At 55.0% G+C, this 16,821-nt stretch overlaps 1 protein-coding gene across 1 annotated transcript; it reads left to right on the top strand.

The window, feature by feature from the left end:
- The first annotated feature begins 974 nt into the window (after positions 1-974).
- chd8 (chromodomain helicase DNA binding protein 8) lies at positions 975-16,697 on the top strand. The gene is made up of 39 exons (XM_047028034.1): positions 975-1,057; positions 1,809-3,105; positions 3,255-3,566; positions 3,794-3,907; positions 4,052-4,554; positions 4,733-4,844; positions 4,972-5,184; positions 5,314-5,382; positions 5,488-5,543; positions 5,655-5,772; positions 5,944-6,027; positions 6,496-6,633; positions 6,807-6,928; positions 7,094-7,337; positions 7,473-7,649; positions 7,933-8,076; positions 8,158-8,256; positions 8,508-8,667; positions 8,862-9,072; positions 9,353-9,548; positions 9,713-9,883; positions 10,038-10,328; positions 10,576-10,796; positions 10,918-11,120; positions 11,563-11,719; positions 11,816-11,905; positions 12,004-12,107; positions 12,233-12,356; positions 12,515-12,590; positions 12,816-13,090; positions 13,272-13,504; positions 13,679-14,317; positions 14,480-14,583; positions 14,707-14,934; positions 15,032-15,127; positions 15,362-15,475; positions 15,577-15,681; positions 15,793-15,897; positions 15,981-16,697. Exons 2-39 carry the CDS (start codon positions 2,119-2,121, stop codon positions 16,365-16,367), a joined length of 7,782 nt encoding a protein of 2,593 aa, XP_046883990.1. The 5' UTR covers positions 975-1,057; positions 1,809-2,118; the 3' UTR covers positions 16,368-16,697.
- Positions 16,698-16,821: the final 124 nt, after the last annotated feature.

Genomic DNA, 16,821 nt, shown 5'->3' with positions numbered 1-16,821 from the left:
GTACCAGTTTTCTCTCTCTCTCTCTCTCTCTCTCTCTCTCTCTCTCTCTCTCTCTCTCTCTCTCTCTCTCTCTCTCTCACACACACACACACACACACACACACACACACACACGAACACAAACACACATACACTGTCTATGATTATAACCTAATTGTGTTCCTCCTTGACCCACAAAGTTAAACACATTTAAACAATAACCTGTAGGTGGCACAGTTGAGTCAATGTATGTAAATTATACAGACTGTCAGAGATACAATTCTTTTTTGCCGTTCTCTGGTATTATAAGTAGCGTATTTGTCCATGTTCCCAAGCTTTTTGTAAGTGGTATTAAATCTGAACAGTCCATATGTGACCATAAATTTGTTTTGGGAAAAAGACAGAATACCCACATATAATTTAAATGTTACATTGAAAAATACTCCAGTGTCAGATGTGTCTCAACAACAACACAAGCAATTAGCACCAATTCATAGAAACGAGGCCTAATATTTATGTTTTGTGTATGATTATTTCAGATAATATTGAGACATGCAACATTTTGAACCTAATTCAGAACACGCTTTATGCGAGCAGGTCATATTTCGATAGTAAGACAGCCCTAATAGTTGAAAAATTAAGAAAGGTCAAATTGTGCTATAAATGATTTACATACATGCTGTCAAACAAGCAAAAATGTATCGATGATATAGATGTAATATAAGGAACATGAGATAAAACGAATTTGTATTTGCGTTATGCTGTAGCATTATAATAATCGGTACGTATAGCTAGATATTTGGAACCGAAATTCAATGAGTATGATCACTGAGCCAAATTATCCCAACTAGGCCGCATTTATTGTTATCTCAAGCTAACTACATGACCCGCCCTGAAAATGATGGACAGCCTTACTGACCAATAGCATTACATGTTACCAAAGTCAAGCAGATGGGATTCGAGGGGCACAATTTCAATGCTGATGCTGGCAAAAAGGTTAGTTCCTGCTCTTTGCTGGCCGTTTCCTGTAATCGTACTGTGTTGTGAGACGGAGAAAGCCATGTGTGTCGATGCAAAGGTAAATTTAGCACCCCGAAATTATAACCAAGAGAGTTGGGGCAATGGATGGTATGGTTAATAGCCGGTATTGTGCCTGTAAAACAGAGGTAGTCCATCCGAAACAGCATTGCGGCCTTACCCGTGACTGAACGTACACAGGCTATGGTTATTGTGGCACGTTGCTTTGGTTTGGTCCGGTTTGTTGATGCGAAGATTGAGAGAGTAGCTACGAATGAGTGAATGGTATACAGTTATCGATAGAGATGCTAGCTATCGATTGATATTGTCTCAAAATCTGTGTTTGCTGATGTCTGAAAGGAGGATTTAACACCAATTAAGCAGCCTTATTCCATACAATAGCTAGCTACAAATGCTAGCTAGCGAGTCGTTACAACAAGCGGCGATGGGGTTAGAGTAACATTGGAAGAGGGAAGCGTCTGAAGATGTCACCATACTGTTTCGATATTGACTTGTTGTTGGTGTCCAAACTAAAAAAAATCTTTAAAGACTCCGCTTTTTAGTATTTCGTGCCAATACAGATGCATGTTTGATTGAGGAACTATCATTGTCCATTGGTGACATGTACCACTTTTAGTCGGCTTCTTAAAACCATGGTAGTCTGAGGGTGACGGTCGATGAGCCTTGGGGCTACCCACGGAAACCGCACATAAAAGTCTATTAGCTAAATTAGGTCCTGGTATTTTGTGTACAACAACATCCCCTCACCTGTATTCTTCTGTTTTCTCTCTGTTTCCCCCTCTCTGCTTCAGGAAAGGGACAGCAGCGAATGATCTTGCTGATGGGCATCCACTCCGTAACTGCCCAGTCAGAAGGGAGAAGTAGGTGGTGAAAAGGAGGCAAGGTAGAGGGGGGGGAATAGAGGATCCACTGCTTAAGCAGTCTCTCCTCTGTCCCAAACCTTCCTCCACCTCCCTTACCGTCCCAATATCCGTGCAGAAAAGATACTTTGACGAAAGCCCCTTTTGGTTTGAAGCAAACTACAGGGGACTGACACGCTAGAATTTGACTATCTATTTGAGTTACGTTTTTTCCTCCCCCATCCTCTGTGGTCGGGGAAAGATGGCGGACCCTATCATGGACCTGTTTGACGACACGCCGCTGTTTAACCTAGATGCCCTGCCTGATGATGCCTTCTCCCAGGGCTCTTCCGATCCCGTGGAGGAAGCTCTGAAGCTGGCTCTGGGCCAGGTGGACCCCTCCTCTGACCCCAGCCTGGACATCTCCACTACCCCAGCCCTCAGTATGCCAGTGGCAGCTCCCCTTACCATCCCAGACCCAGTCCCCACACAGCAGCCTGCCTCTGTGGCCCTTCCCCAAACTGTGTCTGTAGCCACAGCACCAGCCCAACTCGCTCTGGAGACTGTAAATCAGACCACTTACTCTGTAGCCAGTAGCACCAGCGGCACTACCACCGTCCTGCTGAGTTCCCCCCTCACTGTGTCCAGTTCCTCGGGCACACAGCAGATCACACAGCAGCAGCTCGCCCAGAGCATAGCCCACCAGCTAACCCCTCAGCAGATCGCAGCCATCACCCAGCAGGCTGGAGGCCAGGGAGGACACAAGATTGTCATCCTCAAAGGACCCCAGGGCCAAGCCCAGGTGCTGCAAACAGTCGGAGGAACACCCGGGTCTCCTGGTGGCAAAGTCACCATCGCCAGGGTACTTTCAGGCACCCCTCTCCGTCCAGGCATGTCCATACTTCCAGGCGGGACGGTCCTGAACCAGGCGGCCCCCGGGCAGGCCCAGGTGAAGGTTGGCACGGGCATGCAGAGGCTTGTCCAGTCCCACAACGGGCCTGTCAAGCAGATGTTGCTGACCTCCATGCCCCAGACGCAGACGCAGGTCCAGGCTGGTCAGACGGTGCAGGTCCAGCTGCCCACGCAGGCCCAGCTTGCCCAGGCCCAGACCCAGGTGCAGCTCCAGAACCAGGGGCAGCCCACGCAGATCCAGGTGCAGCTACAGCAAGCCATGCAAGGCCAGCCACAGGTCACCACCTCGGGCACGGTCCGACCTCAAGGGGTCACTCTCACCACCATGCCACAGCAGGTGAGACTTCCCAGTCGCACCAACCCTTACTGGGATGAAAGCATGTTTGATGTTGTGTAGTGAACTTATGGGCGCCCTTCAATGCATCGGGTCACATGGTTCGCCAGTTCTCTTTCTTTCCATAACAGAACTCTCTCTCTCTCTTTCAGGGTGGCGAGGCGAAGCGCATCACTCTCGTCCTCCAGCAACCCACCCAGGGCGGCACAGGCCAGGCAGGAACCGTCACCCTCGGAGCGGGCGCTGGCCAGCAGCGGCAGACAGTGCAGTTGCAGCAGGCTGGGCAGGGTGGTCAGCAGCCTAGGCTGGTGCTGGGCTCTCTTCCAGGGAAGCTGGTCCTCCAGGGAGGTCAGCTGGCTGCCCTCACCCAAGCCAGACAGGCAGGCCAGACCGGGGCACAGCCCAAAGTACTGACCATCCAGCTGCAGGTGCAGCAGCAGCCTAACCAACAGGGAGGAGCTAAGGTGAGGAGGAGGAACCTTAAATGAACCGTGACGCCAAACCAACCCATTTGTCCCATTGCTACACTTGTGCACATAGGCTTAGTAGGGCCAAGTGATAGGTTCATACAGGTGTAAACGTCCTTTACCTTCAGATCTACAGTGCATAGGGCCTCGGGCAGACGGAGTGTGCGTGGTGAACTTGGAGGGTTGAACTTGACTTTTGACGACCTTGTCTTTTGTCCCTGTAGTATCAGCTGGTGTCAGGAACGGGCACCACGGGCAGCCCTCAGGTGGTGCAGATCTCCCAGGGCCAAGGAGGACAGAGATTGGCTGTGCCGCTCAAGCTGCTGCTGCAGCCACAGGTGGGTGAACCACCTCCTCTGTCCTGAGACTCACAATGAAAGGCTCAATGCTTGTTTGGCAAGATTTCTACAGGTGGACTGTTTAGGCTACGAAGCCCCAACACTTAACTCTTCCCTCTAACACCTGCTTCCTGCCCCCCCCAGACCAGCGCCACGTCCACAGCAGGGGGCACCGTCTCCGTGGTGAAGGTCATCAACACCTCCGCCGCTGGCTCGGCCTCCACCACCACCACCATGGCCGCCGGGGGGATCCGCCTAGCCAAGGCGGGCGAGCCGGTGCGCCGCGTGGAGACCCTGTGCAAGCAGGAGAAGGCCAACCGCATCGTGGCCGAGGCCATCGCCCGGGCCAAGGCGCGGGGCGAGAGGAACATCCCTCGCGTCCTCAACCAGGACGAGCTGCCCGCCGGGCAGACGGCTGCAGACCTGGGGGGGGCCGTGACCCCGCCGGCCGCCGCTAAGAAGAAGGGCGGTGGGGGAGGGGGGAGCAGGAAGAAGAGCCCAGGGTCGGCGGCCTCGGGGGGCAAGGGCGGGGCGGGGGCGGAGAAGAAGGGCAAGGCCAAGGCGGCGGGGGGGGTCGCCGGAGCGGGGGTCGCGGCGGGCGTGGCCGGCGGTGGGGGCAGCAAGAGCAAAAGCAAGGCCAAAACCAAGTGAGTGTGTGTGTGTGTGTGTGGTGGAGGGGGGGGGCAGCCGTTTGGCAGTGTGTTAGGAAGCAAGTCAGAAGTTATGTGTCTGTGTTGCTTTCATCCTCCACCTCATCCCATGGGTGTCCTTTTCATCCAAGCTGATTGGCTCTCTCATCTGTCTGTCTCCCCCTCCCCCGCCCAGCACCATCACTCCAGTGGGGATTAAGAAGAGGAAGAGGAACGCCTCCTCAGACCACTCAGATGGAGAGCTGAGCCCCGCCTCGCCCCGCACCCTGGAGGAGGACTTGCTGCAGGTGACGGCCAGACTGGAACACCCCACACACACACACACACATCACAATGCTGCACCCGTCAACTAAACCACGCAGCTACTGCCTTTTGCGTCTTCTAACTCCTGGGCACGTGTTCCCTCCCGGCCAGAAGAGGCGCTCTAACCGGCAGGTGAAGAGGAAGAAGTACACTGAGGACCTGGACATCAAGATCACGGACGACGAGGACGACGAGGACGTGGACGTGACCACCACGGCGGCGGCGGTGGCGTCCATCAGTGGGGGACCCCAGCTGATGGGAGCCCAGCTGAAACAGGAGCTGGAGCTGGACGGTGACGGGCTGGCCAGCATGCAGTTCTTTGTGGTGGGTGGCCAAACCCATCTGAAATGTGTACATCTGTATAGAAAACACTTTGTTTATGGATATAACGATGTTGCGATGTGACAAAGCATGGGTTATCGCACGCATACTGAATATATTTGTGTTCTACAGGAAAACCCCAGTGAGGAGGATGCTGCAATCGTCGACAAGGTTTTGTCCATGAGGCTAACGAAAAAAGAGGCGAGTTAAACACATTCCTGCAGCGTGGATGTTGCATGTCTGCTTTTCTATGACGTACAATAAGTGTACAACGTACACAGAAAATACTAACGAATTTATTTACAGGTGTCTACCGGCCAGTATGGCAGTGTTGAGGAATTCTTTGTGAAGTATAAGAACTAGTAAGTCCTAATCACCTTCATTCCTATTATCAATGTGCTTGTGTATAGTTATATGTCCAGTCCTGGACAGGTGAAGTAGTGGATGTTGACCTGCGTATGACTTCCTCCTAGCTCGTACCTCCACTGTGAGTGGGCCACCTTGGAGCAGCTGGAGAGGGATAAGAGGATCCACCAGAAGCTCAAGAGGTTCAAGGCCAAACAGGCCCAGATGAGACTCCTCTTCCAGGAGGTGAGTGGACAACACACCATTTACTTGTTGCGTTTCCGCATTCTGCCCCGATGCAAACCGTGTATTGTGAGAAAGTTGGCGCGTTTGTGTTGGGGTGGTCTGTGTCTGTGATAGGAGACCCAAATAAAGGGGGTGTTTCATGAATAACCCAGTCCACCCTGCTGTACCCAGGAAGAGGAGTCGTTCAACCCAGACTATGTGGAGGTGGACCGTATACTGGACGAGTCGCACAGTGTGGACAAAGACAACGGAGAGGTGAGGGGTCACTCCTCTGAGGTGAGAGGTCACTCCTCTGAGGTGAGAGGTCACTCCTCTGAGGTGAGAGGTCACTCCTCTGAGGTGAGGGGTCACTCCTCTGAGCTGAGGGGGTCACTCCTCTGAGGTGAGGGGGTCACTCCTCTGAGGTGAGGGGGTCACTCCTGAACTGAGGGGTCACTCCTGAACTGAGGGGTCACTCCTGAACTGAGGGGTCACTCCTGAGCTGAGGGGGTCACTCCTCTGAGCTGAGGGGGGTCACTCCTCTGAGCTGAGGGGGTCACTCCTCTGAGCTGAGGGGGGTCACTCCTCTGAGCTGAGGGGGTCACTCCTCTGAGCTGAGGGGGTCACTCCTCTGAGGTGAGGGGTCACTAAGAAACGCTTCCTTGATTCAGGTCCGCTAAACTAAAACAATCTCTGCAAACAAACCAAAAAGATCCATGTTGATGATTGGCTTTCCTCCCTCAGCCGGTGATCTACTACCTGGTGAAGTGGTGCTCCCTGCCATACGAGGACGCCACCTGGGAGCTGAAGGAGGACGTCGACGAGGAGAAGGTGGAGGAGTTCAAGAAGATCCAGAACCGCCAGGCACGCCTGAAGAGAACTGTGAGTTCTCGGGAATGTGTTTGTTTGTGTGTGTTTGAGAGTGAGCGGAAGTCAGTTTTATCATAAGCATATGGGTGTAGCAGTGTGTGCTAGGGCTTTGTGTTTTTGTCAGAATGAGATGGATGAGCTGTGCCCCCTCCCTCCTCCCTGACCCCTCCTCCTCCTCCTCTCAGCCCCGGCCTCAGGCTGCAGCCTGGAAGAAGCTGGAGGAGTCCAGAGAGTACAAGAGTGGCAACGTCCTGAGAGAGTACCAGCTGGAGGGCGTTAACTGGCTGCTCTTCAACTGGTACAACAGGTACATGCAGCGCACACCTAACTCAGATGATGTACACCACCAGCACAATTAGTATTGACCTCCCGAATCGGAAGTTCCGATCCACACATCCACCCTCTCCCTCCAACACAAACCTGCAAATCTATCTTAACCCTGGTTCTTCCCTCTCCCCCGTCCCCGTTACAGGCAGAACTGTATCCTGGCAGACGAGATGGGCTTGGGGAAGACCATCCAGTCCATCTCCCTGCTGTCGGAGGTGTTTGGGGCCGGTATCCAAGGCCCCTTCCTGGTCATCGCGCCCCTCTCCACCATCACTAACTGGGAGAGGGAGTTCACCACCTGGACCGACATGAATGCCATCGTCTACCACGGCAGCCTGGCCAGCAGACAGATGATCCAGCAGTATGAGATGTACTGCAAGGACGACAAGGTGTGTGTCTGTGTGTGTCTGTGGGCCGCGGTGTCCTGTGCCAGGATCCTGGGATTGCTTTTGAAACGGATCCCTGTTGATCGCCAGCACACACAGCCTCCCCCTCCCTGCTAAAGGCTCCCCTCTCCCCTCCAGGACCACCTGATCCCGGGAGCGTACAAGTTTGACGCCCTCATCACCACCTTTGAGATGGTGCTGTCGGACTGCCCGGAGCTGAGGGAGATCTCCTGGCGCTGCGTGATCATCGACGAGGCTCACCGCCTCAAGAACCGCAACTGTAAGCTGCTGGACAGCCTGAAGATGCTGGACCTGGTGAGACAAGCGGCCGTTTGGATGTGGCTCTGTCCGTCTGAATGAGCGTCTAGGACCTATGGAACACGCTCACCCCCCCACATACACACACAGACTTGTTTCTCTCCTCTTTAGTGATCGCTCGTCTCTCCCTATTATGCAATCCATTCGATTTTGTTAACGCATCCCCCAACCTGTCTCTCTGTCTCCTCCTGCCTGTTCCTCCTCCCTCTAATGCCTCTTTGTTTTCATCCCTCTTTCCTTCCTCGTCTGCCCCCCCCCTCCCCTCCCCCCTGGTTTCCAGGAGCACAAGGTGCTGCTGACGGGCACGCCCCTGCAGAACACTGTGGAGGAGCTCTTCAGCCTGCTGCACTTCCTGGAGCCCGCCCAGTTCCCCTCCGAGACCGAGTTCCTCCGGGACTTTGGAGACCTCAAAACAGAGGAGCAGGTATGTCCACACACACACACACGCACGTACGTGCGCTCACACACGAGTGGGGCTCATGCGTGGCTGACTGGTGTTCCTCAGGTCCAGAAGCTGCAGGCCATCCTGAAGCCCATGATGCTGCGACGCCTCAAGGAGGATGTGGAGAAGAACCTGGCGCCCAAGCAGGAGACCATCATTGAGGTGAGATCCCACACGCAATCCTTCCAACGAAAAGGTCTTTGCTCTGCGTCGAAACGTGCAGCCGTTAGAATGAGCTCTGCGTGTAAGAGTTTGTTCCCTGACTGGCAGATTTTATTACAATTCACCCCTCCGCTAACTTCCACTAAATCCTTATTCCGTTTGAGGAGAGCGAACTTGCCTTAACGTTTCTACCAATGCTTACCGGATGTGCATGTTGACGTGTGTGTGTGTGTGAACGTGGTGGTCTGTAGGTGGAGCTGACGGACGTGCAGAAGAAGTATTACCGAGCCATCCTGGAGAGGAACTTCAGCTTCCTCAGCGTGGGCGTCAACCAGAACAGCAACGTGCCCAACCTGCTCAACACCATGATGGAGCTCCGCAAGTGCTGTAACCACCCCTACCTCATCTCAGGTGCCTCCCCCCTGCCCAGCGGTGTTTTGACCCAACCTGCCTCCTTTTAACATGCACCGTGTACTCCAAAAGAGAAAAGGATCTCTCTTCTCCCATTAAACAATTCCCAGCATTTTTACAGAGACAAATCTTACATCGTACATCTCTCTGACTGTCTCCCCCCCCCCCCACACACTTCCTGTGTGCTCCTCCAGGGGCCGAGGAGAAGATAGTGGCCGAGCTGAGGGAGGTGTATGACCCCATGGCGGCAGACTTCCACCTGCAGGCCCTGGTACGCTCGGCGGGGAAGCTGGTGCTGCTGGACAAGCTGCTGCCCCGGCTGAAGGCGGGCGGACACAAGGTGCTCATCTTCTCTCAGATGGTGCGCTGCCTGGACATCCTGGAGGACTACCTCATCAACAAAAGGTACGCCGGCACATGCACACGCCGTCTCCACTCGCACTGTTTGGAAGGCGCCGGATGAGCGGAAGCTGTATGCTTACGTGCGTGAATCAGGGTTGTTACGGAGCTATGCCTGTTTTTTCCACATGGGCATAACACCTGTGCAGAGGCCGGCTGTGTGGTGAAACGATATTTGAATCCTCAGTTTTGGAATCTTAATGCAGAATGGATATGAAAATGTGTGTGACAATAACCGTAGCGATGTAGCACGTCAGACGGTTGACAAATGTGTTCCTCCACACAGATACCTCTACGAGCGGATCGACGGTCGAGTCAGGGGTAACCTGCGCCAGGCCGCCATCGACAGGTTCAGCAAACCTGACTCTGACCGCTTTGTCTTCCTACTGTGTACCCGCGCTGGAGGCCTGGGCATCAACCTGACTGCTGCAGACACCTGCGTCATCTTTGACTCTGACTGGAACCCCCAGAACGACCTGCAGGTAGAGAGTCTGACTGACAGGGGCAGTAGAGAGGGGCCGTTATTTTTTATATTTTATTTTTACACACATTGTTTTGGTTTAAACTGAAAATGTGGTCTGACGTGTAACCCTGAAGACACCAGTGTTGCTCATCCTAACCCCCCCTCTTCCTCCTCCACGTCTAGGCCCAAGCCAGGTGTCACCGCATCGGCCAGTCCAAAGCCGTCAAGGTGTACCGCCTGATCACCAGGAACTCCTACGAGAGGGAGATGTTGGACAAGGCCAGCCTGAAGCTGGGGCTGGACCGGGCTGTCCTGCAGAGCATGAGCAGCAACAAGGAGAGCAACGTCAACGGGGTGAGAACCCTTTCCCTTCTGCCTCGTACACCATGGACCTCTGGTCCACACTGGAGCCTGGGCTGGGCCTCTAGCTGGGGTATTTGTAATGACTCTTTCCTCCGCTCATCTCCCGTGACCCCCCACACACACACACACACACACACACACCCAGGTCCAGCAGTTCTCCAAGAAGGAGATCGAGGACCTCCTGAGGAAGGGAGCGTACGCCGCCATCATGGACGAGGACGACGAGGGCAGCCGCTTCTGCGAGGAGGACATCGACCAGATCCTCCAGAGGAGGGCCACCACCATCACCATCGAGAGCGAGGGCAAGGGCTCCACCTTCTCCAAGGCCAGCTTCGTGGCGTCTGAGAACCGGACGGACATCGCCCTGGACGACCCCGAGTTCTGGCAGAAGTGGGCCAAGAAGGCCGACATCGACTACGACTCCATGAACAGAAAGGTAAAGGAGGGCCCCATCGGCAGCCTGTGTCGTGTGTGTGTGTTCGTGTCTGGGAGGTGGGGCTTCTGGGGGTTCAGGAGTTGTCGAAGCAGGTCTGAGAGACCGTTGTTAAGCTGTGGAACTAGCTATGTGTGGAAACATGTCAAACGTCTTCATTTGACCTCCTGGGTGTATCCGTACTATTGTTTTACAACTATGACAGTTGATCGTGAAACGTCTCGACCTGCGTCCCCTCTGCCCTCTGCAGAACACGCTGGTGATCGACACCCCCAGAGTGAGGAAGCAGACCCGCCAGTTCTCCACCCTGAAGGGGGAAGGCGGCGACCTCTCCGACCTGGACAGCGACGAGGAGTACCCGCCCCACAACTCCCGGCAGTCCCGCGCCTCGCGGCGCTCCGAGCGCCACACCGGGGTGGGCTACGGCCGCACCGACTGCTTCCGTGTGGAGAAACACCTCCTGGTGTATGGGTAGGTGGACGAGCCCCTCGTCACCTGACCGCATCCAGGAAGTGACAGTGACGCGGTCTATTTGCTGGCTACGACTGTTCAGTAAAACTTTTCCATGTTCTCTCGCTCTCCTTGCCTCCAGATGGGGGCGCTGGCGAGACATCCTGGCCCACGCGCGCTGTAAGAGGCGTCTAGGGGAGCGGGATGTGGAGACCATCTGTAGGGTCATCCTGGTCTTCTGTCTGCTGCACTACCGCGGAGACGAGAACATCAAGAGCTTCATCTGGGAGCTCATCACGCCTCCGGAGAACGGCCGGGAACCTCAGACGCTCCTCAACCACTCGGGTACACACACACACACACACACACACACACACACATATATATGTGTATATATACACACACATACACACACCCTGAGTCTCTGTCCTCAATCATTACTGTGTTGTGAGGAGGAGAGTAGACCAGGCCAACACGTGGGAAAGGTAAACTCCCAGGGGCCTGTATTTACTCATCAAACAAAGAAGTGCTTTGAGCACCTGGGCAGCCTGCCGCTGTCCTGGGTGCTGAACCCCTGCTGCTGCCCTGTGCTGAATACCGGGCGCGGTGCTGAGTTCAGTTCTGGCCTTGTCCAGCTACAATATGTACACACGCATACTCTAGGATACACTTAAACACACTGAATCGGCTTGATTTGTAGTTATTGCAGTCTTAGTTATTAGTAGTGTGGTTGTAACAGAGGTGTGTGTGTGTGTGTGTGTGTGTGTGTGTGTGTGTGTCCACGCAGGCCTGAGCATCCCCGTGCCCAGAGGCAGGAAAGGGAAGAGGGTGAAGGCCCAGAGCTCCTTCGACGTGCAGAAGGTGGAGTGGATCCGCAAGTACAACCCCGACTCGCTGCTTCTGGACGACAGCTACCGCAAGCATCTCAAGCACCAATGCAACAAGTCAGTGCTCCCGTCCACCTGTGTGTGTGTGTGTGCGCGTGAGAGAGTGAGCACAGCTGTGTGTAAGGTACCATATGAACCCTTTCCCTCGTCCAGGGTGCTGCTGAGGGTGCGCATGCTGTACTACCTCAGACAGGAGGTCATCGGAGACCACTCAGACTCAGTGTTGAGAGGAGCTGATGCCAGGTAAGGACACACACACACGTTTCCCCCTTCCCACTTGTATACACACCCTGACATACGTTACATTGAGTGTGTATGTGTGTGTGTGTGTGTGTCTTCAGGGATGTTGACATCTGGATGCCTGAGATGGAACAGCAGGAGGTGCCGTCAGGCTGGTGGGATACGGAGGCTGACCGCTCACTCCTAGTGGGAGTCTTCAAGCACGGTGGGTGTGTGTGTGTGTGTGGGTGAAAGAGAGATGGTCAGTTCTAGCTAGACATCTTTTTCCCTTTTTCCACTCTCTACAACATGCTGAGTGTGTGTGTGTGTGTTGCCTCTCTATGATTCCAGGCTATGAGATGTACACGACCATGCGTGCTGACCCGTGCCTCTGTTTCCTGGAGCGCGCCGGTCGCCCCGACGACCGGGCCATCGACGCCGAGCAACACACAGGCGACGCAGAGCTAGGAGACGAGTGAGTAACACACCGGCTCATTCTGCGTACCGGCCCTTTAATCCTGCTTCCTGCCTGGACCGTGTCATATCACTGATGTGGACGCCCCTCTGATGGCCTCAGGTGTGTGGGGAGCATTCAGATTGAAACAGCTTTTGTTTTTGCTGTCTGTTCTGCAGCGGAGACTACGATAAGTATTCTGAAGACCCAGAGTTCAAGCCTGCCGCGCGGCACACCAAAGACCTTTATGAGGAGGTGAGACACACTAAAGCCCATGCCATCAGCACTCCCCAGCCACGCAGTGTCCTCTCTGCTGTCGAACCGTAACGACGTCGCCATAACACAGCCGACAGTAGTAGACTGAGTCGCGCACAATGATGACTCCGGCATCTTTCTTGATGCCGTCGAACATTACCCTCAACGAGACCTAGACGTACAGCCTAGCATATCTAAACCAGGATATGACTCTGCCCCCCCCAGCCTGACTCCATGGCCATGGACGATGAGATCTGCGTGGAGGACAGGGCGGGCCCGGTGGTCCCAGAGGGGCCGTCCTCTGGCCAGAGCACGGCCTGTGAGTGGCCCACCAGCTCGTCACTCACCGCCAGGCTCCGCCGCCTGATCACGGCCTACCAGCGCAGCTACAGGCGGGAGCAGCTGAAGATGGAGGCGGCCGAGAAGGGCGACCGCAGGCGCCGGAGGTGCGAGCAGGCCAGCAAGCTGAAGGAGATCGCCCGGCAGGAACGCCAGCAGAGGTATCTGCCCAGCAACAGCAAGCTTAGGTTAAATTGGCTGATTTATCCTGTGTCTTTCCATACAGAATGTGTGAGTGTGTATATATGTGGATTTTTTTAATTTTTATTAAAGGTTCCTCTCTCGCATGGTCTGTCTCTGTACCCCCCCCCCCCTCCCCCCCCTTCCATCATTTTTCACCAGGTGGACCAGGAGGGAGGAGTGTGACTTCTACCGTGTGGTCTCCACGTTTGGCGTGGAGCGCATCAAGAAGGAGGAGGGCGACCCGCGGGGGGAGGAGCCTGAGATGGACTGGACCCGCTTCCGCACCTTCGCCCGTCTGGACAAGAAGACTGACGAGAGCCTGTGTCGCTACTTCCGCTGCTTCCTGGCCATGTGCCGCAGGGTCTGCCACCTGCGCCCAGCCCACGGAGAAGGTAGCCACACCGCCAGCCAGCTAGCCCCATAGACACACCACCTGACCTCCACAACCAGTACACAACTCACTCACTTCAGAGACTTAGATGCCAGACGAGTAACAAAGGTGATGGTAACTCGAACCATTGAGCGGTCGTGCAGATCTAATCCCTCCCTGTTTCTGTCTCCCCCAGACCCCTCCGAGGTGTCCCAGTCTCTGGCCCCCATCACAGAGGAGCGCGCCTCACGCACCCTCTACCGCATCAGCCTGCTGCGTCGCCTCCGGGAGCGCGTCCTGCCCAGCTCCTCCCTGGAGGAGCGCCTCCCGCTGGCCCCGCCCAGCCCCGAGCTGCCCGCGTGGTGGAGTGCGCCCGAACACGACCGCCAGCTCATGCTGGGCGCCGCCCTCCACGGCGTCAGCCGCACCGAGCTCTCCATCTTCTCCGACCCGCAGTTCACCTTCCAGCAGGCTCGCCAGGACTACCAGCAGGCCCTGCCCCCGGCCCCCCAGCCCACCAGCACGTCCCAGGGAGAGGAGGAGGAGCCAGCCGTGAAGAAGGAAGAAGAGGAGCCTCGACTGCCGGGGGGCGAACCCCCCAGTGCCCCAGAGGTCCAGACCACGCCCCTGACTCACCAGGAGGGGAAGGGCCGGGCCCGGACTGGCTGGGGCTGGAAGAAGAGCAGAGGGAGGGGGCCCAGAGGAAGTGGGAGGAAGAGAGGAGGAGGAGGAGGGCTGTCGGACTCGGATTCCGTTACAGATTCCGGCTCTTCGTCCTCCGATGGCTCGGCCAGCTCTGACGAGAGTGGGGAGAGCGAAACTGAGCGAGAACGAGGTTAGTGAAAGAGAGTGAGACTGCTGAAATAAGAATTCATTTAAAAAAAGTCCAAGAACATGGTATTGTAAAAACCCAAACGATATAACCCAACTGTATTGCTGAATGCTAACTGCAGCACGTAGCTGAACACACATGAGCAGCCTTGACTTGTTTCCTCAGCTGCCAAGGTGTGTGATGGGGATGAGGAGAACAGCATGCTCTCCATGACCCCTTCCCAAGAGGGTGCTCCCCTGACTGACCCCCTTCGAGTGGACTGGCCCAAGGTATACGCCCACACAAACTCACATGAGAGCTGTAGGACCGGGTGTGGGTAGTAGGAAGGGTTTCAGACCACTTCTGTGCTCCCAGCTTTGGAGTTATGGATGTATTCATGTTCTGTTCCTCAGGACCGCGTGTTGATCAACCGTCTGGACAGCCTCTGCACGCTGGTTCTGACTGGCCAGTGGCCAGCCGGACGCCGCTACACAGCTGAGAACCAGCTGACCTCCGCCTCTGACGAGCAGGGGGGAGGAGACGAGCTCAGCTACTCCCGGCTCATGCGTAAAGGCCACAGCACCCCTGGTGGGGAAGGGACTGATGAGCAGGACTCTGAGTTCACTGTCAAACTCCTCAAGGTGAGACGCGGGGGAGGACGTCAGGAAAGAAAAAGGAGAGCTTTTTGGCAGTGGTGAAATGTCATGGATAAACATCCCCCCCTTGTCTCTGTCTTAGGAGGAGGGGCTGAAGCTGACGTTTTCCAAGCAGGCTTTGATGCCCAACGGGGCGGCGGGAGAGAGCAGCGGACGTAGGAAACGGAGGGACCAAGAGGTGTGTCTGTGTGTGTGTGTCTGTGTGTGTGTCTGTTTGGTCACAAAGTTCAAGTACACATTCCCATTCTGAAGCGATAATCACAGTCCACGCAGAGGGGAGCACATCTGCTCATACTCTGAAGATGTCTAGGGGAGCCATAGAAACGCCTCCTGGGACAGCGAGCACACACTGTGTTGTAAATCCCATCTGCTCCAAGACTAACATCACGCCACTTTTGGGTCTCTACCCTAGCTGTCAGACCCAGACGGGGTGGTTCAGAGTGCGGAGAGGGCGCCCCGGCGCAGGGGCCCACCCAACTGGCTGAAGGAGAACCCAGACTACGAGGTGGAGGGAGACATGCTGGAGGTAGACACACCTACACATAGTACCACCCTTTACCCCCGTGACCTGTAAGTAGTGTTGTTGGTGTTTACTTAGATCCCTGTGATTTCCTCCCGTCTCCCCAGCTGCTTGTCAACAGGAATAAGAGGAGGAGGAGGAGGAAGAGGACCGAGAAGGCGCTGACGGGGAGCGAGAAGGTGAAGATCATCGATATGAAGACAGGAAAGAAGGTAGGATTTACGGTTATCGGGAGGCGCTGGAATGGCCAGCTGCTGTCAGTGTTGGTGCTGTTGCTCTGCTCTTCAGTTGCCATGAGGTTGACTTCTTCTTCTCTGGTTCAGGTGGGAGCAGCTTTCGGACCCCTGCTGCAGGACCTGAGGGAGTTTCTCGAGGAGAACCCGGACTACGCCGTAGCACCAGACTGGGCGGAGACTGTTCGAAGCTCTGTGAGTACTGCTTTCATCTACTGCTTCTCTCCCATTGGGTGGATTTATCACCAGACTAAACTTCCTCCTGCCTCTCTGTCCAGGGCTTCCTCCCCGAGAGCCTCTTCAACCGGCTCCTGACTGACGAGTCTGACATCCCCAAGCGAGGTCGGCGCCGTCACCACCACCACGCCCCCCTGCCCACTCCGCTGGAGGACCCCCTGCTGGTGGGAGGCGAGGAGGAAGATGAAGAGGAGGAGACCCTAGTTTCCGATGGGGCCTACATGATGGACGATGAAGACCTGGAGGATGGGAACAACCTGACCGGATCCCACCACTTCCTGCCCCCCGACTTCGACGTCAAGATGGAGGGAGGTGACAGTTTGTCACAGGGCGGATATGAGAGTTCAGACAGGGAGGCCCTATTGGACGACGTCATCATGGCGCACAAGGACGAATCAGACTCTTCCTCTTCCAGCTCAGAGGATTGACCAAGCACATCCTGTCTGACATAGCCCTTTCCTATTGAAATCATGTTATTTTCTCATTCGTGTCATTATTCCTTTTTATTTTTATCATTATCTGTATCAAATAATGGACGGACGTGTTTTTTTTTTGGTTCCCTCTTTTTACTTATTTGTTTCATGTAGGTTTTTTGGGGGGGAAGTAGGTTTGCGCCCATCAACTTCCATTCCTTTCATCCATGATACTCCCCTTCTGTCTGTGACCAGCCCTTCTTCACGCTCAGCCCCCTCAGGGGCCTCATCCAGAGCCTCCCTTTCACCTTCTACTCACCTCTACCAACCTCCTTGGCCTCTTTCTCAGCCTCAAGTGTAAGGGAGAGCCATGCTGTACAGAAACCCTTTTGTTACCCCCAGAAACTCCCAAGCTGGCCCTCCAGTATTCCAAGCAACTGGATGAGTGGACACACGTGTACTGAGCTCC

The sequence above is a fragment of the Hypomesus transpacificus genome, chromosome 10 (assembly GCF_021917145.1).
Source record: "Hypomesus transpacificus isolate Combined female chromosome 10, fHypTra1, whole genome shotgun sequence".
Classification (NCBI taxonomy): Eukaryota; Metazoa; Chordata; class Actinopteri; order Osmeriformes; family Osmeridae; genus Hypomesus; species Hypomesus transpacificus.
The sequence above is the reverse complement of the archived record's forward strand: the minus strand, read 5'-3'. Positions and strand labels throughout refer to the sequence as shown.